This window comes from Helicoverpa zea, chromosome 1 (assembly GCF_022581195.2).
Source record: "Helicoverpa zea isolate HzStark_Cry1AcR chromosome 1, ilHelZeax1.1, whole genome shotgun sequence".
Taxonomy (NCBI): domain Eukaryota; kingdom Metazoa; phylum Arthropoda; class Insecta; order Lepidoptera; family Noctuidae; genus Helicoverpa; species Helicoverpa zea.
The window spans coordinates 5,586,160-5,612,691 of NC_061452.1; the positions used below are offsets into that span (position 1 = coordinate 5,586,160).

General features: G+C 34.5%; 2 protein-coding genes across 12 annotated transcripts in view; one reads left to right on the top strand and one right to left on the bottom strand.

Moving 5' to 3' along the window:
* The first annotated feature begins 261 nt into the window (after window positions 1–261).
* LOC124634188 (queuine tRNA-ribosyltransferase accessory subunit 2) lies at window positions 262–5,347 on the top strand. The gene is made up of 7 exons (XM_047169635.1): window positions 262–473; window positions 1,050–1,318; window positions 1,575–1,756; window positions 1,982–2,151; window positions 3,697–3,899; window positions 4,590–4,715; window positions 4,934–5,347. Exons 1-7 carry the CDS (start codon window positions 357–359, stop codon window positions 5,181–5,183), a joined length of 1,317 nt encoding a protein of 438 aa, XP_047025591.1. The 5' UTR covers window positions 262–356; the 3' UTR covers window positions 5,184–5,347.
* Window positions 5,348–8,434: 3,087 nt separating this feature from the next.
* The window catches only part of LOC124633096 (low-density lipoprotein receptor), a 174,832-nt gene continuing 156,734 nt past the window's right edge, over window positions 8,435–26,532 (bottom strand). For 6 of the 11 annotated variants that reach the window (XM_047168240.1, XM_047168232.1, XM_047168225.1 and 3 more), the window contains 8 exons: window positions 24,469–24,687; window positions 22,179–22,323; window positions 21,594–21,803; window positions 20,546–20,744; window positions 15,115–15,201; window positions 12,885–13,000; window positions 10,648–10,806; window positions 8,435–9,835 (listed from right to left, as the gene is read on the bottom strand). In XM_047168240.1, the coding sequence (XP_047024196.1) occupies window positions 9,791–9,835; window positions 10,648–10,806; window positions 12,885–13,000; window positions 15,115–15,201; window positions 20,546–20,744; window positions 21,594–21,803; window positions 22,179–22,323; window positions 24,469–24,687 (1,180 nt within the window). In that variant the 3' untranslated portion in view covers window positions 8,435–9,790. Of the gene's footprint in view, window positions 10,807–12,884; window positions 13,001–14,595; window positions 14,685–15,114; window positions 15,202–20,545; window positions 20,745–21,593; window positions 21,804–22,178; window positions 22,324–24,468; window positions 24,688–26,532 lie in introns of those variants that run through there. The other 5 variants (XM_047168259.1, XM_047168212.1, XM_047168219.1 and 2 more) reach the window with 3 other exon arrangements.

The window sequence follows — 26,532 nt, forward strand, 5'->3', positions numbered from 1 at the left end:
CAATAAATTGTACCTTCTAATAAAGAATATCTTTTATTATACTAAAAGGAAACAGTAACAGTGTGAAGTTGGCTGAAATATATCAAGCAATTTTTACTTTAAAATTATTACAAAAAAAATAAAATACCTACCGTATTTTACTTTATAACATAGATCTAATTTATTGGTATTTATTTTCTACCAAAATAATTTTTATAGCAACCATTATTTACTAAATTAAATTGGCAACTCTGCGACTTAAGTGTCATCTGTGTCATTGCGACTGCCAATCTTTGCTTTGCTTTGAGGTTATTTTTACGCGCGGCGCGTAGAAGTGTAAATAAAGTTACCTTTTAATACCTATTTCTAATATAAAAATGCGTTTTGCAATCAAACAAGCTACCTCAGGTGGTGAACGTATCGGTACTTTAACGGGATTTTTGAAATCGCCTAGCACCGTACTTGAAACTCCAACAACAGCTTTACTGACTCAGGTACTCTAGCAAAATATTGATTTATTATTGTATACCAACTGTTGTTATTATTGACCGAAATATCTACAATGTGGTCTCATTTGAATTCTAATCTAAAGTTCATATCGCTATAATAAGAAAGATAACGGCTACAACATATTGCAACAATTTTCCGATTATTTTTCCCTGACAAACCATTTAGAAATTATTGATATTATTCAGTATAATGCTATATTAAGTAATTATGATGTAGAAAGTTGGTCCGTGGGTCATCTGAGGCGTGGCAAGTTTTTTCCATACTTATCTACGTGTTTCTTAGTGAAAAATCTGATTATGTTGTAATATCTCCAAGAAATTGCTCAGATGTTGACTCATTTCAAGATTAGGTACCAACCGACTTTATATGGAAACTTGTTCTATACTACCCAAAGACTAGCGAAGTAGTATTAATTAAAGCCAACCAATTTTATATAGATAAGATTGACGGCTCTGGAAGCCAACCCGCACAGTTGGAAAAACCCTAAGCATATGATATAGAAAAAAAGTTTGATTTACAAAAGGGTATTTTCCATCATATATTATGTTAAACTGTTACAGGGTGGCAGCGTGCTGCATATGACAGCTGAAGTACTATCCAAAGTGTTTACAACCCCACAACTGTTATGGGTGCCCATATCAAACTCTCTGCAAATGGAGCCAGGCCTGCGAGCCCAAGGAGAGGGGGTTGCCAAGTTTACTGGTCTACCAGACCATTTTGCTTGTGTCACACCACATAACATGAGTGAGGTAACCCCTTCAGGACATTTTGAATTAAACAAAGTACCTCTTTGGACGAAGAATGGAAAGAAAATGGTTACTGCTGAGAGGTAAGCATGACTTGTTATGCAAAAAATATATGATTTATGGATCATGAGAGAAGATTAGATTTTGTGTTTTAAAACAGTTGCTTCTATAGGTTGGACACAATATCTGATCAATTACTTAATGACTTTCCCTAAGTAGTTAATTTGAAATTACGAATTATAACATAAAAACAGCCATCACTTGAAAATATACTGTTTCATTCTATTAAGTTTATATTAGCAATAGAGTTCTATTCCTGCCAATTGAACAAATTTTCAGATATATGGATTTGATGGAAGTTTACAAACCAGACATAATTTTGGCGATTGCAGATTGCCGTACGTCGCTTAACGAGGGGTACAAGAGAATATTGAAATCTGTGGACAGAACCTGTAATCTGATGGATATCTGTGTGTATCGATATAAGGCCTCAAAGCAGCTTCGAAATAGTGCCCTCATAGGTTGGTATCAATGTGATTTATAATACTTTTATAACAAACCAAGTAAGTTTGGGTTATTAACTGCAAAGAACAATAGGGTGACCATAGTTATTAACTAGTGCTTTTATTAATGTTGATGAATGAAATTAGCTGTGACCCCTTATATCAAATATTGTTTAATTCCCTCAGTAAAACTTTGAGGTAGGTTAAAAATGAAATGCTATAAAATCTCTTAAATATTTCCAGGTGTAGTAGTAGCTACTGGTGTACCAAAGAAATGTCAGGAGTCAATAAAACATTTGCTGCAGTACAAAGACGACCTGACTGGTGTAGCTTTAGCAGGAGTTACCGATGGAACGGAAGAATCCATGAAGTTAGCAACAGGAAAGATTGAAAGAATTTTTAAAACTGTTGGTGTAAGTAATATGATACTTAATAGTGCAACAAGCTGCAAAAACAATCATTGCATAGTATGCATTTTGACTTGTTTTACAAGTTTTGACACCCTATTTGACCTTATTTGCTTTATAAATTAGGTATCTTGAAAAAAAATCTTTATTTTGCTATAGATATAATGCGATTGTGATTTGTTTTATTTTTTGTGGCGCCTGCTTAAAATGTTATTGCAATGTTTTGTAGTTTGTCTTTTTTTGTTTAAAATAAAATTAACTTTTAGTAAACTGGTGGTTACCGATGTTACGAAAACGTGTTTACTGTTACGAAACTTACGTTCCACTGTTCCACAGCTAATCAAATAGTTGGAAAAGTGGGCATTTAAAAAACTTGTTTCTAATGTACACAGCACCTACATTCTTGCGTCATGACGTAATAAACTGTGATGTCATTGGCATTAGCATGGCGTGTGCCTAATCCCACGCTTTTGTGTAGTCAGCGGTAACACAACCTTCTTAAGATATAAAGATAACGATTCAAATATAAATATATTAGAGTAGAATAGAAATAAGATCCAGCTTCTTAATTGTTTCCTTTCCTTTGGTCATCGTTTGTAGGTCCTTATGTATTTTATGAAGCAAGGAAATGGGTATGTGGTACAAAGACCTCAGAAGCATAGTATTGTTTTAACTGTTTTGAAAGACGATTACTGAGAATAATGTAGGCAAAATCAAATCATTTATAATTGGGTTGCAAACTAAAGGACCTTAAATTGGTACATGTTACAATATGTTAATTGAATAGGACCAATACCGCTGAAGGTATATAGAATGAACATATCCAAAATATTTTTATTCTCATAACAGTTTTGTTAGCAAATACTTACTAACTTTACGTAACTCTCTAGTAAAATTGTTCATTTTTCGCCGTGCTTTAGGCATGTGGAAATTTATGTTACGTTACGTAAAATATAAACACACGCTTGACGCTCGCGATAAAACTTATCACAATTTTAAGTGTTAAATTAAAACCTCATGCACGCCTGTTTTTTATATTAAGACGTGCGTATAAAGTGGACGTATGAAACACCCATGAAAATAATTTATAGGTATATTAGTCGGGTGTACTATGCCAAATCAAATATACGATGCATTTAACGCTCGATCAAATGAACATTCGATATTTTGAACACTCGATGTATTGACTGCGCGATGTATTGAATGTTCGATTTAATAACCATTCGATATTATGAATGTTCGAGTATTTAGAATTTCGATTTATAGTGGTCGATCAATTGATATTCGATTATTTGTTATTCGATTTGGCATAGTACACCCATATTAGTCATGTATAAACCAAACAATATCCCTTTATAAGAAATAAAAAAAATATGTATCTATTGTAAAACATCAGGTCATTTAATGTACCTAACATAAGGCCATTTTTATGTATTATAAAACATCAGGCTAAAATATTTAGGACCCGTTAATATTATACCTACCTATCAACGAAATATTCACTACATACTTATTTTTTCTTGCCTAAATGATTCTATTTGTGCGTTACAGGACGCACTGCCAAAGCATTTGTTACGCATAGTAGAAGGTTGCTGGAATCCAGCAATCATAATGTCGGCTATAGAACACGGCTGGGACGTGTTCGATGGCTCATATCCCACTAAACTGAGCAACGCGGGCCATGCATTGACGCTCAACTTCGATACGAATCGATATAGTGCTCAACCGTGCATCTTAGATCTCAATGACGAAAGGTATGTTTAATCTTTAACCTTCGATCCTTGATCTTCCTCATTTGAATAGCGAACGAGCATGATAATCATTTTTAATAGTTTTCCTTGTACTTTTTTTTAAATGGGGTCAAAGGTTTTGTTTTATTTCTTGGTCAACCAATTGCTGGACTTTGTACTCCGAACTAAAGTTTAAAAACCTGTTTGATATCAATATTGAGCAAAGTACACGGGCTGCTCAGCCGATGAGGTGGCCTTTCGGAATTTCGTGAGCGCCTAAAATTATTAAGTCGGAAAGGCCAGCACTCACGTGTCAGACTGCGAGATGATTAAAACGTGACTATCTTGTTCTCGTTGCTAGGCAACGTTGTGATATAGCTCTCATTATGTGTTTTGCGTTGCTAATTGAATTCTTATAAATTAAACTATGCAGAAACAGTTAACTAACAGTGCCCTTTTATTGGATACTCTATGTATTTTTTTAATTTAATTCACTTTAAGATTATTTTTGGATCTTCACTGATTTGGCTAAAAAAACCCACCCAAACCAATTCTCAGAAATCGTATAAAAATAAACATAGTTGCCTTTTTTGTTTGATGTTTTATCATCACAACTTTTTGTGCGGAACTATTTCCTGCTCAGGTAAAAACTTGTAACAAACAACGTAATTGACTATGGTTTGACGGTAAACATCAGTAATGTTTATGTTACAGGTATAAGGAAGATTTTACGCCAGTATTACAAGGATGCGAATGTTTGACTTGTAAGAAACACACGCGGGCGTATATACGCCATCTTTTGAATACTAGGGAGATGCTTTCGTCAGTTTTATTGAGCATGTAAGTAGAATTTTTTGCTTCCTATAACCTATAACGTTTGCAATGCTGCGTATGAGCCAACCAGAGAGATAAGAGAGGAAAATTCATGTTAGATCATAGGACCATCGGGTATAATGCAAGCCATAATTATGTATTTAGACAGTTATATCAAGAACTACTATCATTCGACCTTGTTCCTTTGTTACCATTATATAATACCTACCATTTCTGACTTCCAGCCACAATCTCCATCATTTCGACCAGCTATTCCGGCACGCCCGCCAGCATATTGCAGCAAACACATTCCAAATATACAAGCAACATATTACCAAACAGTATGAAACTCTTAAACTACCTCAAACTACCAATGGAGTCGACGAGCTAAAAGATTCCGATGTTATAGACGGAACAGACCATGTAAAGAAGAGACTGCGAGTGAGTGACGATGAAATTCCTACTATTAAAGTAGCTAATGGTAGAATTTCGTAGAATAATGTTACTGTACTGTAAAATCGAATTTAGTTGTAGAATGTACAATGTAGTACCATCAAGTAGCTTTTGTGTACCGTGTTTTTTATCACTGGCAAAATAAGAGTTGAATCTGAAATTAAAAAAAAAAATACGAAGGATGTTTGAGTATATTGATCATATAATTTGGATTCTCACTTTCTCGAAACTTTGGTAGCAAAGTTTTTAAATTATTATTTTGTTAAACTATGATTAATTGTTTAGCCAATTATGCTTAATTAAAAGCACGGCGTCAATTCCAAACAGGCATGACTTGCATTCATTATATCCATGATGGATTCAAACTTCTGCCATTTTGTATTGTACGTCACGGGATATGATCCTTGCCTCGCACCAATGTCCTCTGTTTGGAGATAAATTAATCTTATTTTAGTTTTAATGTAGTTAGAACTACCACTTGATAAGTGAAAATGCGTAATACAAAATAACATGCGATAGGGGTAATTATTTAACTTAGTTTATTATGTGATTTAGAACCAAAAATTTACACTGATTTTGTGATCCTAGGATAATGTTGGCTTTAAAATTATTTTAGGGTTCCGTAGTCATACTATTCTATAACCTTTTGAAACGTTATCCACCATTTTATTTTGGTAAGCACGCGTAAACCTATCATGCACAAATTTGTTATCAGATAATCATTTGTAGGTAAGAAATATTTATTTAATTGAAGTTTTTACATAATATTTACAATAATTTTAAAAAGTTAAAATAAACTTATATATACAGGGTGGATTTTTGTTAAATGCGTGCAGATGACAATGATGATTATGTATCTACAGGGTGGCCCATCCATAGGTGTCCAAAAGAAAAATTTAGAAGCTCTATGCTATGGGGTATCCGAATCACCCCCATGTATGTTCAGCGATTTTTTGTAGTTTAGGAGCTAGAATTGTTTTTAATTTTTTTCTGTAATTTTCATTGCAACATTGTTTTTTCTATTTTATCTTTTTTTCCCTAACGTTTACAGATGTTTTTTTGTGTAATTAATCATCATGATAGTAGCTAACACCTGAAAAAAAGCAGTTTTGGCTAGAACTTAAATAAAATTTTATCTGAAGTTCAAAATTAGAAACCTGTTTAGAAACCCCTTATAATTTTTTTGAAGCCCTTAATATTTTTGGCTACTGAACTCCAACAGTAATTTTGAACTTCAGATAAAATTTTATGTAAGTTCTAGGATGTTTAACCAAACTGCTTTTTTCAGGTGTTAACTATTATCATGATGATTAATTACAAAAAAAACATGTGTAAACGTTAGGAAAAAAAGTTAAAATAGAAAAAACAATGTTGAAATGAAAATTACAGAAAAAAATTAAAAACAATTCTAGCTCCTAAACTACAAAAAATCGCTGAACATACATGGGGGTGATTCGGATACCCCATAGCATAGAGCTTCTAAATTTTTCTTTTGGACGCCTATGGATGGGCCACCCTGTAGATACATAATCATCATTGTCATCTGCACGCATTTAACAAAAATCCTAAATTACTGTCTAAAAGCAAATATTGTACTAAAATATTGGAAATTTATTTAAATGATGCCTTAAATCTTTTATCTCACTGTAGCTGACTACGGAGCTCTGTCCTGCGTGTGATCCCTCTCATTCTTAACCGATCGTTTTTGTTATTATGTATATTTTGGTGAAAAAGCGATCAAAATCACTTCTGAAAATGTTGCCGTTTCAATTTATCATTTAGGTAATAATAATACGAGTAGTTACATCTACCTCGATCCTTGAGATTTAGTTGTTTTTTGAAACGTTACGTTTTTCACGTTATTTTTTTTAATATACAGCTTGACCTCGTTGAAAATGCGGGAAATATACACGTGTTAAGTTTATCAGGGCCTTGATATATCGATTGCATTGATAACGAAAAAGATACGTATAGAACAATGACTGCAATTAAGCGATATATTTTTATATCTTTTAGATCGTATTAATACCCAATTGCCAATTATTGACGGCCCTAATTTGAATTCCGCGTTTCATATGAATTGCTCAGTTACTGTAGAATTGTTTTATTTTTGTTTAAAAAATAAGGTATTTTAAAACGATCTTGTGAATATAGCAGCATTTGCTAGGTGTTATTTTCCATTTATATGTGTGTACTTATATAGACTAGCGAATATGTGGTTGATAGTACCGATCCCCGGGCATGTTATAGTTAATTTTATTATTTACACTTAATAAACTTTCAATAATTATTATTTAAGTTTATTTAAATATTTAATACACAAATAGAACTGTTCACAACAGTGTGGCTGTAACTAGCGTTAATAACTTATGTTATTTATTATTATATTTATTTATAAGACTAAAGCTAAGCGTCCACTTGTCGGTATCGTACGCAACGGATCGTAGTATTATTTATATAGAAACTCAAACAAGATGTGCGATGCGTACGATGCGGACAGGTGGACGCACTTGTTTGAGTTTCTATATAAATAATACTACGATCCGTTGCGTACGATACCGACAAGTGGACGCTTAGCTTTAAACTACGCTGGAAAATTAATGTTATATGTACGTTGTTGCAAATCATCAATGTAATGTCTGAAGGCCGGCTTACTCCGATTACTGCAGATAAAAGTGTTATGCCATTTTTAAGTAATTATTAAGTCCTTGATTTATATTAATTCGCATTTATATGAGGAAGTGCAAGTGTAATAATGATAACGCTTTTAAATCCTTATCATCAATCATAAGGCTAATCCTTACAGAATTTTCAATAGTTTTTTTAAATTGTCATAAAACGTCACGCAGACCATTTCTATGCACCCGTAAGCTGAATACAAGTTATGTATTCATAGCCATATTATTTCTATGTAAATCCCGATTGCTCAGCATGGGTACAGCATATGTCATCCTATATTCGGTGTGACCTAGCCTAAAGATCACTCTTCCGGCTCGTGATTTCTTACCCCATAATAGTTAAAGTGTGATGAATATTCATAGTAGATATATATTTTCCGCCTGTACGCCGTATGTGTAGCTTAATTGTTATAGTACAATAAACCAAGTGATTATGTATATGGGATCGTTTATTTTTCCTTCGCATGTTTTTTGTTTGAAATATTTATGTTGTCTGTCAAAACATTTTTCATGTTGCCTTTCATGAGCTTTGATCCTAATATCCTCTCAAATTTTTGGCTTAGTTTTGGATTGATTTTAGAAATCAGTAATCAGGTTAATAAATAAAAGTCATAGTATTAACACCTTTTACATATATTTTACTGACAATATTTACACAATAATTTATTTTGGTGACCACACTTATTGAGCTAGGCATATTGTATGAAATGTGCATCAAGTATGTAATAATGTAATTGAATTACATTAAAAATAGAGTAATATTTATATTTTAAGGATTTGGCAGGATTTTGCTTGACAAAGTCACATTCCAAATACTATGCGTTCATTGCTATTAAATATTAGAAATACATAAAATTGTTCGATGGAAAAACTCAACTGGTACATAAAATATAAATTCATATTAAAACTGCTTTATGCTAATAATAACAATTTTATATAGTACAAATAAATTACAGACGCAACAAACGTATGAGAATTCAACTACTATCAAGTTTATAGTACAATAAAATTTGGCGACACAATTGTAAATTTTACTAAAATTGGCACATTATACTGTTATCATTAGCCTATATTTACTAGTGTGTTGTTGCAATAAATAAATACATTATTTATTTTTAATCAATCTAGGTAAATAGGTACCTGAAGATTTCATATTCATATATGCAGAATCAGTTCAATTTTAAAAAATATTTAGGAAAACATGACAAACTACTAACTAAGTACATTTCATTATGAAACATGAGCTTTTCATTCTCTCTGAATGCGGAACTCTAGAGTTTAAGATTGCTGTATAGGTGTATAATATTTAACATTATCAACTAAAGTGGAATAAAAAATTGTAAACTCTATATAAATAATTATAATGCACCAGGCATTTGATAAAGCAATATTAAGAATGTTTATACTATTCACAGTGTAAAGAGAAAATTAGAGCAAACATGTCCCTTCTAACGTCGAATAATGTGATACAGATACAAAAGCATTACCTAGATCTCTTACGTACTGAGTACAGACGCAGAGAAAGGGAGATGGCGCTAGCTGACCCCACGGCGAGTCCGTCACTACCGACTGAACACCGCCAAGCTTCCAATTACATAACATGAAGATGGTAATCGTGTAACAAATTTGATAAACCATCGACAATTTTAACAGATGTCACTTGTCATACACTTTCACAAACATCTGCCTTTCTCTACATCTGTGTAAATAAAAACCAAAATCTTGTGATATGACAGCTGATGAAATAATCGTAATTTTGAGATCCATCCCGGCGCGAGGCATGACAGCAAACAGAACTTTGTTCCAATAAGCTTTCACTTCACTGCACTAACGCTAACTATTTTTAGAGTTTACTACAAAAATGTTAGCTTAAGTCCCATTCACTGGATAACACTATTTTAAGTATCACATGTCCTTCTCTTTCTTTTCACATTCAATGACATTATACTGTATTTACTTCCAGCTTGTACACTATACAAAGTCATTTGTACCTGGTGTGTTGAGAGGTTCTTGGGCCTGCAAAGAGAAAATACACATTAGTCATCGAAAACGTTTTCTAAATTATCTGAGCTTCTTGAGCATGACATCTAGAATGTCTGCTTCTTGAGCGGAACATCTAAGAACCAACGAAATGCAACTAAATCGCACTGTGACGTAAATTAATCAAAGTTTGCCTACTTTCAGTCTACTCAAAACTTACCATATTAATGCCCTCGCATGTTAACGCATGAAAAATAAATATTACGGCAGTAAAATATTATTAGTAAATTCTATGTTAAGCTTTAGGCAGATTACAAAAATCATATTTGCTATTTAAAAGGGACTATTTACAGCATTTTACACCTACCACTTAGAGCCAATAATTTGGCAACTATGATTTAATACTGATGCGGTAAAAATGTTGGCACATTATAAATTGCCACAATCATTAAATCTAAACGAAAATATCTCCTATAAATCCTTAAAACAATCTCTAGTAAATATAATAACTCTAAATACATCAAGTTTAAAATGTCTTAGGCAGACCTTATAATAATTATTTACTATAGTAAAATAATGCTAGTTTTCATTGATATTTACAACAATTTATCATTTTGGCCAAGTTACACGGGGTATAATTCATTGTACACAAGAAGTTGGAGTGATGTTCTCATTTTTTAAATAATATTCTTAGTTTACAGTAAAAATATATGAAAGGAAGAAGTGAGTTAGTGGCGTGAGGCACTAACTCGTTAATTGGCTTGGCGGAGGGCAGTGCGTCCTTGTGCGACTTATCTTAGACTGTTCTGTATGTTAAGCGTACACTCCATGGCGGTAAGCGCTCTCACCTCTTCTCCCACGGTACTGGGGTACAGCTTGCTGCCCGGTGCGTAGCCATTCTTCTCGAGCGCGAATTGGTCCTCCGTCGTCTTGCGGTACACCGGGTTGTCGAAGTTCATAGATGTAACATTACGGTGCACGTAATGTCTGTACATAACCACTGCGATCTGTAAAGAGTAGTTATCGTTAATTTTACAAGTGATTTTTATTAGACAAGACACATCTGGGCAAAATCTTCACGAAGGTCGAAAAAGTTACATCATCGAAGAAATAAAACCAATTGGTGTCTATTAGAGCAGTTACAAAGATGCAATTTAACGCGGTACAGCCATTAATGAAGGCAATTTATTCATTAGTGTCACTGACAACAAATTTCCCCAACGTCATGAAATGACTGTTGCAGGTTGGAATTTGCATTAGTGTTTAACCGCAGACTTGACTAGTGCGTAGGTACCTTTATTAATCATAATCAATTAGAGCTATTGTCGTTCCGTGGCATTTCCTGAGATAAGCAGATTAATCGTTCATATATTGCGTGCGTTGTTTTTAGGCGCCGTCTACTCGAATTTCAATATTTTCCGCGATTACGCTAATAGTGTTGACAGATAAGCATTTCGTTATTTTCAAGGAATATTAATTACACTAGTTTACAGTACATTTGTTGCCGGGATTTTTTAAGCTGTTGTTGACTACTCATATTTAACCATATTTAAAACTATTAGTAGTTTTTTTTTTATCAGCTCTAGTTTTTGAGATTCAGCTAAGTGCGGTTTAAAGAGAAAAAACGTGTATTTACCTTAAAGAATATTTGTTTAAAAATTATATTAATTGTTAAGTTCCAAAAAACTTGGCTTTAAAGCTCTTCTCTTATGTGTAGACTTTGGGAAATGGCGTATCAGAGACCAGCAATAGTCAGACATAATATTTACATCCCAGAAACCCTGATAACGTTCTTCCATGACACGTTAATCTTGATGCATACGTTCTCCCTGCTCTTCGCTCATATCTCCTAAATTTTCCGGAAATCTGTCCAGATGACTGAAGACGAAGTGAGTTTATGCTGAAATTGCATCCCATATCTCTTAATTGTAAAAGCAGTTCTTCGACAAGATCAACATAATTTTCATTATATTTTTTCAAAATTCAATATAATTTTTATTCTCTGAAAGTTCAGGTGAATGCTGCACTGGACGCTGAACACATGTACTACTTCGGTTTTGCCATTTAGCTCGATTTTTGGTGTTTAAGCTGTTTATGTTCACGCTACAAAAGTAAGAGTCTTCGAGATGATTTTTCGATTCTTTCCAAATAGTTGGTGTTTTAAGTTTAAAAGTACTTCTTTTACCACTTTTCCATAATCTTAATTATTCAACGCACGATTTACAAACACAATCAGGAGCCCAAGATTTTTCATTTTTATCTAACAACATTCCAAAATATAAAAAATAAGTATTTTTAAGCGTCTCTGATGACATTTCTACTCTTCTCAAACACATATTCTCCACATAAGTAACAAACATGGTTTGGATTGTTCAAACAACGCCTCCTTGAACTACTCGTGTTGTAAAAACTTCACATATTTGTATAATTACAATAAAATACGTACTTTAGCGACTGAAAAAGGTTCAGAAAAGAGAAAGTCAATAACAAGTAAAGTCGAGCTACAAAAAAATTTTTGCGGGTGTAATTAATAAAAACTAAACATAAGTGAATGTTACCAGCCATTAAATCCACGGCAACAGGCAAAAAGTTTGATTTTGTAAACTAGTGTTATGGTTTTAGATCCTTATCTTGACAGGACCGAAAATATTCAAGGATGAGCTGTTTTGTTAGTTCCTTGAATCGAAAAGCATTGTTGCAAAAAGACAACAAAAGCGACTGGGCTTAGAAAGACACTAACTCGCACACGGATTGGAATGTTCAAGATAAAGAAACATGCGCGTGCATTTCTTAGAATCATGTCCATAGCTTGCAGATTCTTCAATACTTCCAAGTAGGTACAATACTTGGGTGGCAACAATACTACCTACATATCATATTACGAGCTAGTTCAGGAATTAGTATGAAAATAAAACGGGACTATCCGTTTCACGCGCAGATTCTCTTAACACATTCCAACGGTAATTTTGGCGTTCCAATTTTTACCTGCGCCTCTAGTTTGTCGTGGGTATTGTTAGCGACCGGGGTGGTCTAGAAAGTTCTATGTTTCGGGTTGCTAGTCTAAAGTACTGTATTGGTTGCTTACCAGTGCTGCCAATATGATGATTCCAGAGATTACTGCAACAACGACACCGGCTACCATGCCGGCATCGCGGCCGCTGCTTGAGATTCCTGTACCAGTCTTAGGTGTTTCAGGGACACCTAGAATAATAAAACAAAACAATAGTTAATACATTGTTGAGTGACACGTTTTGCAGTTCTTTAAACCCTTGCAACGTGTTCATTGGTATGCAAGACATATGAAGCGAAAGTCAGCTATGTATCGATAATTGATTGCACACATTAAATTGTAAATGAACTATAGGTTCAAGTACAATTGTTTTATTTACCAGCATTCTAAATAGAAGAAAACTTTGCAAAGGTTTGTAACACAATTACGGTAAACGTTAATAACGGTGGTGTTGTTTTTGTGGAAAAAATGAACCTTTCACCAAAAAGCAGAAAAGACAGGTGATCTGTGACGATGTTAAATTGAAAGCAACATAGAAACAAATGAAAAACATAAAAACAAGTGAAGAGATGAACGAAAAAATAGTTAAATCAACTAAGAGGCTAATGTAATGACAGAATATCATTTAGGCAAATAAAAACCATTGATAAAAACAAAGTTCTTGTGGAGGCATAAGTAAACAATATTGAACATCCGCCCTCGTTGACAAGTTCATTGTCAACAAATTAATAAGAAACATTTGTAGAAGAATGACGACAATTGCGTATATTGACGTTATTCCACATAGACATGTTGAATTCACAGTGTGTGTGTCTCTGAACAATTTTCTTACATCTAATTGTCAATTTAACTTTATGTTTGTGTGGGCGCTTAACCCGATCGAACTAGACTAGTTCTATTTACAGCTAGTGTCAATGAAACGTGCCAACTAATACTATTTAACTAAAATATCCTAACCTACTTTCACATTACATATAATGTTTTCTTTTATGAGTAATGTTGTATGTAATAAATAGTTTATTGCTGATGGTCTCATCTATATCAATCAAACAAAAAGTACATAGGTAAACAGTTTTTGGTATTAACATAACAAAACGCGGAAACCATGTAGGTACCTGTAGTACATTAGAATACAACGTATGTATCAAAATCATCTTTATGCTCAGTGACTTGGTATTATTTTAAATTATTCTAGAATGTTCCAAACTGACAATTAAACTTTAATTTATGTATTCAATGTTACATATTTGCCACTAAAATAAAATTAGATAGTAGGTATTTAGAAACTATTACATTTATCTGGCATAGTGTGTTAGTTGCAGTATATTTGGTTAGGTATTAGTAAATAATCACACACGGTTATGCGACATGCACCCAGCTCATAATGAATCTGTGTGTCTTCCCGTCATAAAAAAAATGATTCCGACTTTAAAAGAAAATTAAATAAAATTATAATACTTTACCCTCAATATTTAAGTTTTTCAGGGCGTCTGGTAAGTGAACCAGACTGATTTGTTCAAAATTATAATGAGATTCTTTGACGGGCTCCTCGGTGGCGTCTGGTATTCTCTCCAGAGCTTCTCCTTTCAAGAACAGATCTATAAACGGCTGATTCCTATTTCCCAGATCTCGTTTGTCAGTTTCCCAATAGGCCTTCATTGGCTCAGCTTCAGGATCCACTGGTGCGGTGGTAGTTTCTTCCGTCTCCTCGGGTGCTTCAGTGGTATCCTCGCTCTTCAAGAGGCCTCGTCCCAACTTTAAGAGAAGGCTTAGCCCTTCTCTTTTGTAATTCACCATATGTGTCAAACGTTCCCGATAATCATTCGCATTCAAAATAGCAATACATCTGTTTGACAACTAGCAGATTGACATGCCCTGCAAATCAGTCAAGGAATCCCAAGTTGAAGACACACAGATATTGAGTCATCATTCACAATGAACTGTTGTTAGTTGATGGTCTGATGTGTATTAGTGATGTTCGATACCCATTACCTTATGTATATATGGGCGCTATTTTATCTTATCAAACGATGTGATTAAATGATTCAACCCATCCATGAAGCAATCTTTAATCAAAATCGTGGCGTTTGATCAACAACATTACTGAAACTATAGACAATTATTTTCCTTAACCATTGCTGAAAGCAAGGTTAGATATACACCCACCACGTTCACTTTCATTTCGCCGGATTAAACGCAACATTCCAAACGTCACGATACTGATTAATGAACAAACTCATGTGAGACAGATCAAGGGGTAAACTGGTTTAACCATAAATTGAATGTATGTCTCCAAAATACTCACTGGTTACAGGTTTTTCTTCGTTAACTACAGTTTCATTTGAACCAATAGTCGGTTTATAATGCACCTCCTCATCTGGTTTTATTGCATCTGTAGATTTTATTAAATAAACAACTTAAGAATGCTTCCTTAGTAACAAATTCTTGTTTTCATTTTCAGTACGTGGGTAATTTTTGTATATTGATCACACAGCGAAGTATTTCACGCAAATGACACGGCACACGCGACACGTACGGGGTTCCGATTCGGAATGAGACAGACCGAAAACCGGTCGCGTGTAACCGCCATTGACGTCCCACCACCACTGCTTTCTGTCAATTTAACTGAGTGCGATCTGGCTCGCACTTACAAACCATGAACTAGTCAATTTAACCACGAAAGTTAAGACGATAACTAACTTATATATTCTTTCTGACTTAACTATAACAAATTAAAACTATTGAATTGCTTTAATGTAGAATGTAGAACTATTTTTACATAACGACTAAGTATATTTTCTAGATTCTAGAGTATATAATATATTTAATCAAAGTTCATTTTAAAATATGATTAGTTGGTATTTGGCATCCACAAATAGCATTTATTTTAATAACCCCTGTAAATATAGGATAAATAAATAATACAGTTAACATTTTTTTAAAGCAACCCAGTGTGCGGTAACAGCGTTGCTTGCATGCGCATGCGGCGTGCCGGATCGCAGGTAGAGCCACTGAACAAAAGGTGGCGTGATGCCGTGACGTCACGTCGCCTTATTCGCCAACTGTTAGACTATTGGGCGTTCTATGTTTCCACATGAGCTAGTACGTCAAGTAGGTCCGTTCGGTGCATGAGCACTCATGAGTGAGGTCACAATCCTCACAGGTGAACATAAACACTGTGACTCATTTATATAGGTTTAATCACTACCGAAAAGTTTAAAAGATTATGTCTATTTATCCTTATAATTTGTATTCTTATCAAACTTACCTACCTACTTAAAATTTAAAATTAGCTCAATGATTAATGTTTTGACTTCGCATTGTCGTAGACTATGCAAGTAAGGAAAGCGCCGACAAAATAATATAAAAATATTTATAAGCCTAAATCCTGTAATCGCTCCAAAATTATCCGCTTAATCGATATTTCTGTTACGTGATTTATGTAGGTAAATACGAATTACAAATCAGCGCAACACGCGATATCAACACGTAAGGCATTTCTCATGATAACGATATGCTTATAAACAATTATGAGTAATAATAAATTGAAACGATTAACTCATGTTTTAGCGGTATGTGATAACACGTAGGCGTGGTATATTCCGGTCATAACATATCTACCTAGTAGTTCTCCGTAACTGATCAGTCATCCTAATTTTTAACAGTGATAAAAAATATCGTACGATGTGTCGTCATCGCGTGACGTGGCCCATTACGTGTCCGCGTGTCCGCGGCGTTGGAGCTCCGGTCGGCCGTATTTTTAAAATTCATTTCAACGTTCTGGTGGCCTTGTCTCCACATTATTATTACGAAAATGATCGTCACAAGGACCGATTTTGCGGGTATCATTTGTTTTCCTCGAATATCACGCCACCTGATGCAATGACGCGGTGGTGTGACTACAATCATTAATTTGATAGATAAAAAGTTAATCGAAAAGTAATCAAGATCAAGTATATGATGTACGATCAACCCTGCGTTTAAACCTAGAATTATTTATAAAGTTGCTTTACCTTGATCTTTAGGTTGTCTACCTTAAAATAAGTTACCCACCTACCTGCCTACTTAAAGAAATAATAAGTAATGTCTACATGTACGGCATCGTGCCTTTTAAACTCCAAATTGATAGTTGTAAGGCTTCCTCGTTCTGACACTACGTAACCAAGTACTCGGTGTTGCTTTATTGATCGTGCCAGTTCAATCAATCATTACTAAACGTTACCAATCGTACTAAATGTCTTTTTTATTGACCCATTCAATTGTACTTTAATCAAAAGATGACTGCATTCAATGAAGGAGCATACATCTTAAATAGATGATCTGAACTTGTAGTTGTATGTTCTCATAATATAACGTGGAAGTTATAAGAATCAAGTAATTATAACATTCATTCATTCATCGTTTCATTTTGTGTCTAGATAGCTAAACATCATTAAAAAAATTCAATCATGTCAGTATAATCTTTATTCAGCAAAAAAAACTACACTAGATATACTTAGATACAGTATCTTATTTATCTGTGTGGTTAGCTTCCACCAATCGCACCAATGGGTCATACAAGTGCAGTAGACAATTGGACTGTTTTCACAATAGCAGGAAAATTTTAAACCAACAATTAAATGAATTAGTTTGTGGTTTTGGCTAGACGTTTTTTTTTTCTATTATCCTGTAACACTGTGGTTCATAGTTTATCATTAATTGATTTGGATTGTTCTTACCTATATAGGTAGTCATGAATAGGAAATGATGTCAAACGGGCCCGTAAAAATATTTCCCCATAAGTATGAACTTAAAACTAGAAAAACAATAGATTTTTCCTGTACACAGATTAAAACTTACGCTCAATGTTATTACAAAATAGGGAAAAATATTGTCCCGTTTAAGTAATATCTGATTAATTATCGAAATATGAATTTCACTATAACTAGGCCTTATCTACTCGTGCCAATTTTCAAGCAATTAATTTGCAGTCAATTTTATCGTTAATTAATTTATCTGTTGTCTAGATTGTAGGGATTAGACTGGTTTATGCTGAACGACGCAAATTGAAATTTTAACATTCTCATCATATCTACATATACCACTAAGGTTTTCCCAACTTGTATGTATATCGGCTGAATTTAGCCAAAATAAGATGGCCTCTCTGACCTCCATAACAACCCAAAGAATTTCTAAACTGAGATTGGTTGTCAAATTCAAGCTAATTCCTACAAAGACTGTCTTGATATGCCTAAATTAAATTGAGACACTACTGTTCTGTCCAAGGTTCAAAGGTGTCCTAATATTATTAAGTATGACATATATGGTTGCCATTAAGTATGGTATGACATGGTTCATCAACAATATTTCAGTATAACGAAATCAGACCACTCTGTTCAATGGATGAGGTCATCGTTATTTAGCCACATTTTCGCATTGTTATTAGCATTTTAGGCAAATAAACTCTCTTAGAACTTATTCATAGATTTAAAAATAAGTGCTGTATCATGCACGTTTGTGCTTTTCAATCAAGTTTTCTAAAAATATTTCTATAGATGCTTTTTTATCTTTTATAGGACCTAAGTTATGTCCAGTATTTACTGTTATAGTGCGTAGTCACGCTGAATTGCAAGTTCTTATATTGAGTTTACCACTCCACGCTACTGTTTCGATAAGTATCTAAACATTCAATTTTAAATACAAATGCCTGGTAGGTAATTACTTCTTATGCATATCCTTGAAAAATTTGTTTTTTAATATATGTATGTCAGTTTTTTGTCCTAATTATTATGGTAAAAGAAAATTTTATGACTAGAAAAAATAAGACAAAGAATTCTAGATATAAAAAACTGGTTAATACCGTTTAAAACTGGTTATTACGTCAATACTACAAATGTTTAGTAAAAAAACGTCAACAAATTAATTACGATTGAATGAAAATTCTAGCAGCTTATCAATGTCATTGATTCGTCGACATATATCCGTAATCGCGCCGCGTCCACATTCAAATTAATCCTCTCATTATGTTGTACTTAAGATAGTGAAATTCTTTTGTATTATACGTTGATACTGTTAAGTATTACGAAAATAAATATATTTACACTAGCTTTTGCCCGCAACTTCGTTCGCGTGGAATAGTGGCTACCAGCAGATTTTTGATTTGACCAATAGATGGCGCTATATGTCCGGAATAATTTTATTTTTATTTTTTTTTTGTAATTAAAACTATCCTATGTCCTTTCTCAAGTTTCAAACTATGTCTGTACCAAATTTCACAACAAATCGGTTCAGTAGTTTAGGCGTGAAGAAAAGACAGACAGACAGAAAGACAGACAGACAGACAGACAGACAGAGTTACTTTCGCATTTATAAGATTAGTTTGGATTTTGTACGGTACTTTTTGTGCAAAAAAATCAAACTCCTTACAAAATAACAATTATTCTCTCATATGACCTTTCGATGAGAAATACTTATGCGAAAAGTGTATGCAGGTACTTTGGTTCAGATAGACAATTGACCCAGCAACGTACATATTCCCCCATTGTGATTGTATTACTGTATTGTTTCAATAAGTACCAACAAATCACGTAACGGAATTGTATGAAACTTGGCCTATCCGTCTATAACTTCATCCGTGTTCAAGTAAGGAATAACAGTTTCAAAACAAACGGGACCAATGGCCCCTGTAACCCTAGTACATTTAGCCCTAAATTCGGTCAACAAAACAATCCCAGGTTCAGTAGAAATAGAGTAATGGAGGTCAGATAGTCAGAGGTTAGAAGTTAAAAAACAAAATTCGAACATGACTGTCATTTGTTTTTGCTTGCTCAGTTGGGAAAACCTAAACATACAAGATGAAGTAAATCGCAGTTTATAGCAGCACGGACTGACACATGCCAGACTAACTCTACTTTTGAATCTAAATATTTGGTCCAACGCCAAATTTGCCTAGGAACTGCATTTTTTTCAATCGTAATTCTTCAAAGACCCTGATATGTCGTTCACTTTGGTTATCACTGTTACTTAATAGTGGGAGCCTCGTGTCGGACGTAGGTGCTATTTTTAACCTTATGCAAACAACATAGTTGTTGATACAAACAAGGGTACTGATATAAATAGCAGTCGAATTAATAATGCGTATGAATCTTTATGTTTTCGTTTACTGATGTGAAACGCCTTTTCTTCGAATCAGTATGACATCCGCAAAGTTGACTTCACTATAACAACTCATGGACCTACTAGTACATGCATCATAAATCGTTATTTCTAAATATACAGAAATGGCTGGCAATAAAAGCGTTCACGGTGCATTTAACACATGACATTCAAGATTTCACCGTTTGCCTTTTTGACATTGCTTAAACCTTTCTCTCGTAACATTTTCCCATAAAAATATTCAACATAAAAATTAAGTAGCGTTACAATTTTGACCTTAGGCAGAAGACGTTTACAAAGTCAAAAGTCGGATGACTTGGATGTTCCGCTGACTTGATGCGTTCCTTATGTTGCAACGTTTGATCAAAATTCAACGTAGGACTATTTAACGACAAATATTATGCTCATCATTGGACAGGATTATGTCAGCATCATTGTTGAATGCCTTCTTCTATACAATAGTAAGTTAGCAAACAATTTGTCAATGCTGACATAATTCATGACGTCAAAAGTGAACTCACTAATTGAGCGAGTAACAAACGCTAGAGCCGCACCTTTGGGAAAATAAAAATCGTTAGAATAAAAGAATGGAGTCCACTTACTGTCTTCGACGCACATCTGGTTGTCAGGCAGTAGTCTGAGCCCGTTGGGACAGGCGCAAGAGACGCGCGGGGAGTTCGCCCCGATGCGCGGTGCTGGGAGACAGAGATGGGAGCAGTGACCGTTGACAGCCGCGCAGTGGTTCACACCATCGGGCTGGCGGTATGGGTGATACACGTGGATCACCATTGGGTTTTGGAGCTGTTAATAAAATAAAATATTAGCACTCAAAAATTTACTTCTGGTGGTGACAAAAACTTCGTGCATAAGCACGAGAATGGATCAATCCCATCGATAGTTCAGAAGACCGTCTGTAAAAACTACAATCACTTTAATGTGGTCAATATTGAGATAAGAAAATAGTTGAATGTGGGTATATTATATTTATCTTAAGTACCTACTCGTGTTTATCATTGATCTTAATGCGCATGTAAAACGTTTCTATTTTCACTATCTCTGCCAATGATATAACTTTGTTTGATCCAATGTTGGCAGAAATTGATTTTCTTATTTCACTCCTTCGCTTCAATTTTTACATTTCTGAAGGTCGCGCGAAGGCGTTAATTAAAATTCGATGTCAAGGAGACTTATAACTCGTTATTGGAAATGTCCGTAAAGAGCGGAGTAATTGTTTTCAACTGTTGCTATCGGCAAGGATGTTTCAAATTTTCGTAAGATATTAAGGAATAGTCGATATTGTATCATAGTCCATATTAGAATTGCTGTTGCACTATCTTTATAGATCACGTAAAATCGTGCCGACGTTTTGCCAATTACGCTAACGTCCCACGTTACCTAGGGGGGTGATCATTTACCATGAAATACCTAGGCACAAAAAAATTCTAAGTCTGATATTGATGAATTACATCACGCTCAGCAGTTACGGTGGTAACCATTAGACCAACGAGGTAGACTTTCATTATCTACAATTAAAATTTAATAATTGTAGGTAATGGTCTGCCTTTTATATTGAAGCGATCTTAATTAATTTATCAACCTCAATTTTTATACATAATCTTTCCTAACTGGCCGCAATGCACATTCACTTACGTTATGTGTAGGAGTAATAGCTTCAATATCTTTTCCGTTGAATTTGTTGGCGCGGTAGACGGCGGCCTTGTCCCAGTCAGTCCAGTAGACCCAGTCCTCGAACGTGGTGATGGAGAATGGGTGACGTAACACGTCTGTGGAGTATAGGATCACCCTGCGCCCTGTTCCATCGTAGTTGCATGAAGATATCATGTTCATTTTAGCGTCCACCTGCACAAAATTCCAATATAAAAAATAGTGATAACAATTTGCGTGTGTCTACTAATCATGCAAAATAATCAACATAATGAGTCATTTTGTCAAAATTAGAATTGAAATTATTGTTGTTTTATCGTAATAATCACTGTCTCTTTACGATAGTAATACATAATACCTGATATTTCTTATAGCACAACAATATAATTAATTATATCGGTAGCTGACTCTATTAGACCTAGCAGATAAAGAATTGCGTCTAAATTCCTATTCTAATTCTAATTCGAATTCCTAAAGATACTTTTAGGAAAATTCCAGAACCTATACAAAATATGGAAAAACCCAGGTACAAGAACTTTTTTGGACTTTTTTATATAATATTCCACTCACCCAATAAACACGTTTGCGGACGAGATCCAGTGTCAGGCCATTGGGCCATTTGACGTCATAAGACACGATGGTCTGTCTGTGAGAGCCGTCCATGCCAGCTCGCTCGATCTTCGGCACCTGGCCCCAGTCGGTCCAGTACATCCATCTAAACATAACAAAATATTTACGTTTAATCACTGCCTAGTTAATATAAACCAGTAACAACGCGTTATTTGCCTGACCTACATATTTAAACCCTTTTAGAAACAATTCCACGGAGCTTCAATTGCGAACACTGATCGGACAATACTTAACAATCTGAGGGCACGGCAGTGCCCCAGCCAAGACTCGAGCAAAGCGGGCACGGCCGTACCATCTTTTCTCGAAGCGTTTCGCGGCTATTTCAGTCCCCTGTATCTTCCATGTGAACAAAGCTAGGAGTTTAGGCAAGTCAATATTATTGTAAAGTGAACGAAACTATTGATATAGTCACAAAATATTGATTTATTATTACAAATAAAGTAGAACAGGACTTGGCTTCTATGCGATCTCAAAACTTTTTACGGTGGAGGAATTGCGTAGAGGATTGGCTTTTTTTTTACATTTAATGTTTTTGGTGGGATAATTGATTTTTTGCATAATTTAGGTACTGTTTTCTTTGTAAACATTTCGTGTGGCGTCTTTAAATCTATTTACATAGGTATTTAAAAACAATAAGCATGCACATAAATTATATAAATTCACCAAATAACTTTGGTAACTTCAGACAACCGATTCCATTCAAAACCACATATTTGGTTACAATTAACAGAATTGTGCGAAATTACGATTCAGTTCAGTTTACCATTGGTATCAATTCTGTAGTGAATATGCTAATTCATAAAAACAACGGAAAATTACTTTATAATCTAGAAGGGTCTAATTACGATTGCAAATCGCACGATATTTACTGTGATTGATATGCTTCTACGTATTATTTTGTGAGGTCAACAATAAAATCAATAACTCCACTTATTTCAATTGCGTCAACGAATAATAAGTCCTATTGCAATTCATAAACTACGACCCGAAATAACCCTGCATTCTTTTATCAATTGACCAAATATGCTTCAGTCAATAAGATTTAATAGAATTGATAAAACGTGTGTATTACTGACCAGCTGTTTTCCCGCGGTTTCACCCGCTTCCTGGGGAACTTATCTGATTTAAATAATTCGTAATTTTAAAACATTCCACGACGATGTAATCACCTACACCTCCAACTAAGGAAAAAAAATGGATTTAGTTTATTTTTCAATGGCTTAAATGTTTCCTTATGGTGCACTTATCTAAGAATTCCCTAAGTAAGAATGCATATTTCTCCATTAGTTGTATCTAAATTGCTATATTAAAACAATGAAACTCATCAATTTTTATTATAATCTGGAAAACCAGATTATAACAGTATAATCCGGTTTTCCAGACATAAATGGGTAAGATAGTAAAAAGATTAAAATTTTCAGTACGTGGTAACCCACGTGATTACCTAACGAGAAGTGTCTTATCTCTATGCCTACTTAGTGGTCAGAAAGTCAGGTGTTTATCAATTTAATATACTAATTAGATTTTAGCAATGTTGTTTGTTTTGATCGCCATGTTACCATGTCCGTGTACTAGGAATGTGAGTCAGATTGGTAAGAAATGCTTTTTATTGATATAATTTGATCAGTGCTATATTTTTTGTCAAAAGTTATAGTTGAATTCCAATATTTCTGCAGCATTATCTATTGTATTTAACCAGTAGTAAAATATGACGTCAGAATTTTATCCGTGGTGTGTATTTTTTCATGTAAACAACGGACAGTACCTAAACTTACATAACATATTACACAAATACACGTAAAAAACAATGTAATGAAGCCTTATTGTCTTTTCAATGCCTTGTTCGTACGTAAGTCTTAGTAGGTACTGACGCAGGTTTTTTATAGATAGGTGATCTATAAAACGTTTTATTGTTTAGGTCACCAACTCGCTTGGTTAGCTAGGTGACTTAGGCCTTGTTGTTATAAGGTTTCTAAGCTCCATAGTCTTGAGGAGGCATTTTATTGACTGGAAATTTATTTGGTCGTAAGAGACCTAATTAAAATATATTAGTGTGGTTTCTTTGTTTGCTTTTTTTATTGTAAAAGTGTTAAGCGCTAATTAATCCTATCACTAGCTGTGTTTCGATATTGCTCTAAAGATTGCCAAAGAAACCCCGTTCATGGTTAAGTTGGCCATTGTGAATATGCTGTATATACAGTATTAAAAAAGCTTTTTACTTATCACTTACCCGTCCAGAGGATTAAGGGCAATAGCTCTAGGTTCCTCAAGCTGATCCCTGATGAGAATCTTCCTCATGTTTCCTTGTAGGTCTGATAACTCGATGTGGTTCTTCCCAGTATCCGTCCAGTACAGATGGTTGTATATCCAGTCGACTGCCAAGCCGTCTGATGTGATGAGCTGGTCTCCGATCACGACTGTTCTTTGTGTGCCTTCGTCGATTGGCGCTCTGTGATAAAATAATAGCGAAATTACATAACAGTTCATGTAGAAAGCGAACCTGTAAATTACTTTTTAACCCCCGACGCAAAAACGACGGGGTGTTATAATTTTGACGTGTCTGTGTGTGTGTGTGTGTGTGTGTGTGTGTGTGTGTATGTGGCATCGTAGCTCCCAAACGGATGATCCGATTGTAATGCGGTTTTTTTTGTTTAAAAGGTATGTCAGTCGGGAGTGTTCTTAGCTATGTTTGGTGGAAATCGGTTCAGGTCTTCAAGGTCATCAGCTCGTTTGCTAGATGTGATAGGAATGTTACACGCTCAGTTTACTTGCAAGTATATGTGGGATCTGAAATTTGAAACACTAATGTCTTTTGGAACCACTGAGCTGGTCTGCTGTTAGGGCACGAAGGTAGGAGACGTAACCCTGAACTGCCTTTTAGTAAACCCATCGAGTTTGGGCTCGTTGAATTTGTCTTGACGAGTTCTCTTCATGTTTCTGATTGACGAGAACCTGATGCTGGAAATGGGATGTGGCGGATGAAACCCTGAAATGCCGGAATGAAACGGATAAACCGATTTATATTTTTGCTGAAAATCTAGAATGTCCAAAGGTTAATCTTTATTGTTTCTCAATCTGTGCAATTCTCCCAGAGCCAGTTTGTCATGAGGATTGTTAAACAGCTTCCTTTGGCCGAGATCGCATATAGCGACCCCATCTTAAGATAAAATAAATTAAAGGAAAAATTAAGGAGCTCCTTTAAAAAGCATGAAATAAAATTAAATTATAAATTTAAAAAAACCCCCGACCCAAAAAAAGTGCGCAATAATTATGACAAAAGGTTAAAAACGCTAAACCCTATAAAAAGCAAAAAATAACTTTTAACACTACGTAAACTAAATTTTGACGTGTCGGGGGACCGCTTTTTACCTTCATAAATACTTACATAAATCAAATGATACCTACCTAATTACAACATTCGTTTAAAAAAAACACGTATCTAAAGTAATGAATTAGAGCGGTCCCCCGACACGACACAATTTAGTTTACGTAGTGTTAAAAGTTATTTTTTGCTTTTTATAGGGTTTAGCGTTTTTAACCTTTTGTCATAATTATTGCGTACTTTTTTTGGGTCGGGGGTTTTTTTAAATTTATAATTTAATACACTACACTAGTACATGAAGAATCTCAACGAGATTTCTCGATATCTCCGTCCGTGAATAGATCAAACCCAATAACAGTGCAGCTTAAGTTAACGAGACCTTTATAAGACATGTGGTCTTAGTTTTGATGATAGAGGTTGCGTTAAAACCGTAATTGCCTAATATTAAGAAGCATTTTTGTGATCTACAGAAAGATGATCGCCCATCGCCCGAGACGATGGTGGTACTAGACAAGTGCGCTTGCATTTTTTCGAAAAAAGATTACCCTTTACCTTGATAAATTAAGCATGAGTACTTTGTACGATTATCGTTTAATAGTCCGTAAACACTTGTATGTATGTTATTGTAAATGACTTACTTAATTTACTTAATAGTCGATACAGTGATGACGTTTTTTAGTAGGTATAGGTAACCGAAAGATGTTTACATTGTTTTAATCTTTGTTTATAAATTTCGTAAAAGCAATTAGTTGACTCATTTTTATTGTGCGATAGGATAAAAATACTTTTGACCGCCTAAATGAATCATTCACTTACGTTACTCATTATGTCAATTGTGACACGTGCTCATATACTTAATTGTAGTAATTTAAACAGGGGTTTGTCTGCATCAGTTATATGGGTAGATCGTTTTCCACGTAAGTCTATAAGGATGGACCCATAATTATATTTATTACTTTACCAGTAACATGT

Excerpts from the sequence above, each read along its gene's own strand:
- LOC124634188 (XM_047169635.1), top strand. The coding sequence starts at position 357 with ATGCGTTTTGCAATCAAACAAGCTACCTCAGGTGGTGAACGTATCGGT. Across the intron at positions 1,319-1,574 it reads AAAATGGTTACTGCTGAGAG|ATATATGGATTTGATGGAAG; the intron begins GTAAGCATGACT and ends ACAAATTTTCAG. Across the intron at positions 1,757-1,981 it reads TCGAAATAGTGCCCTCATAG|GTGTAGTAGTAGCTACTGGT; the intron begins GTTGGTATCAAT and ends AAATATTTCCAG.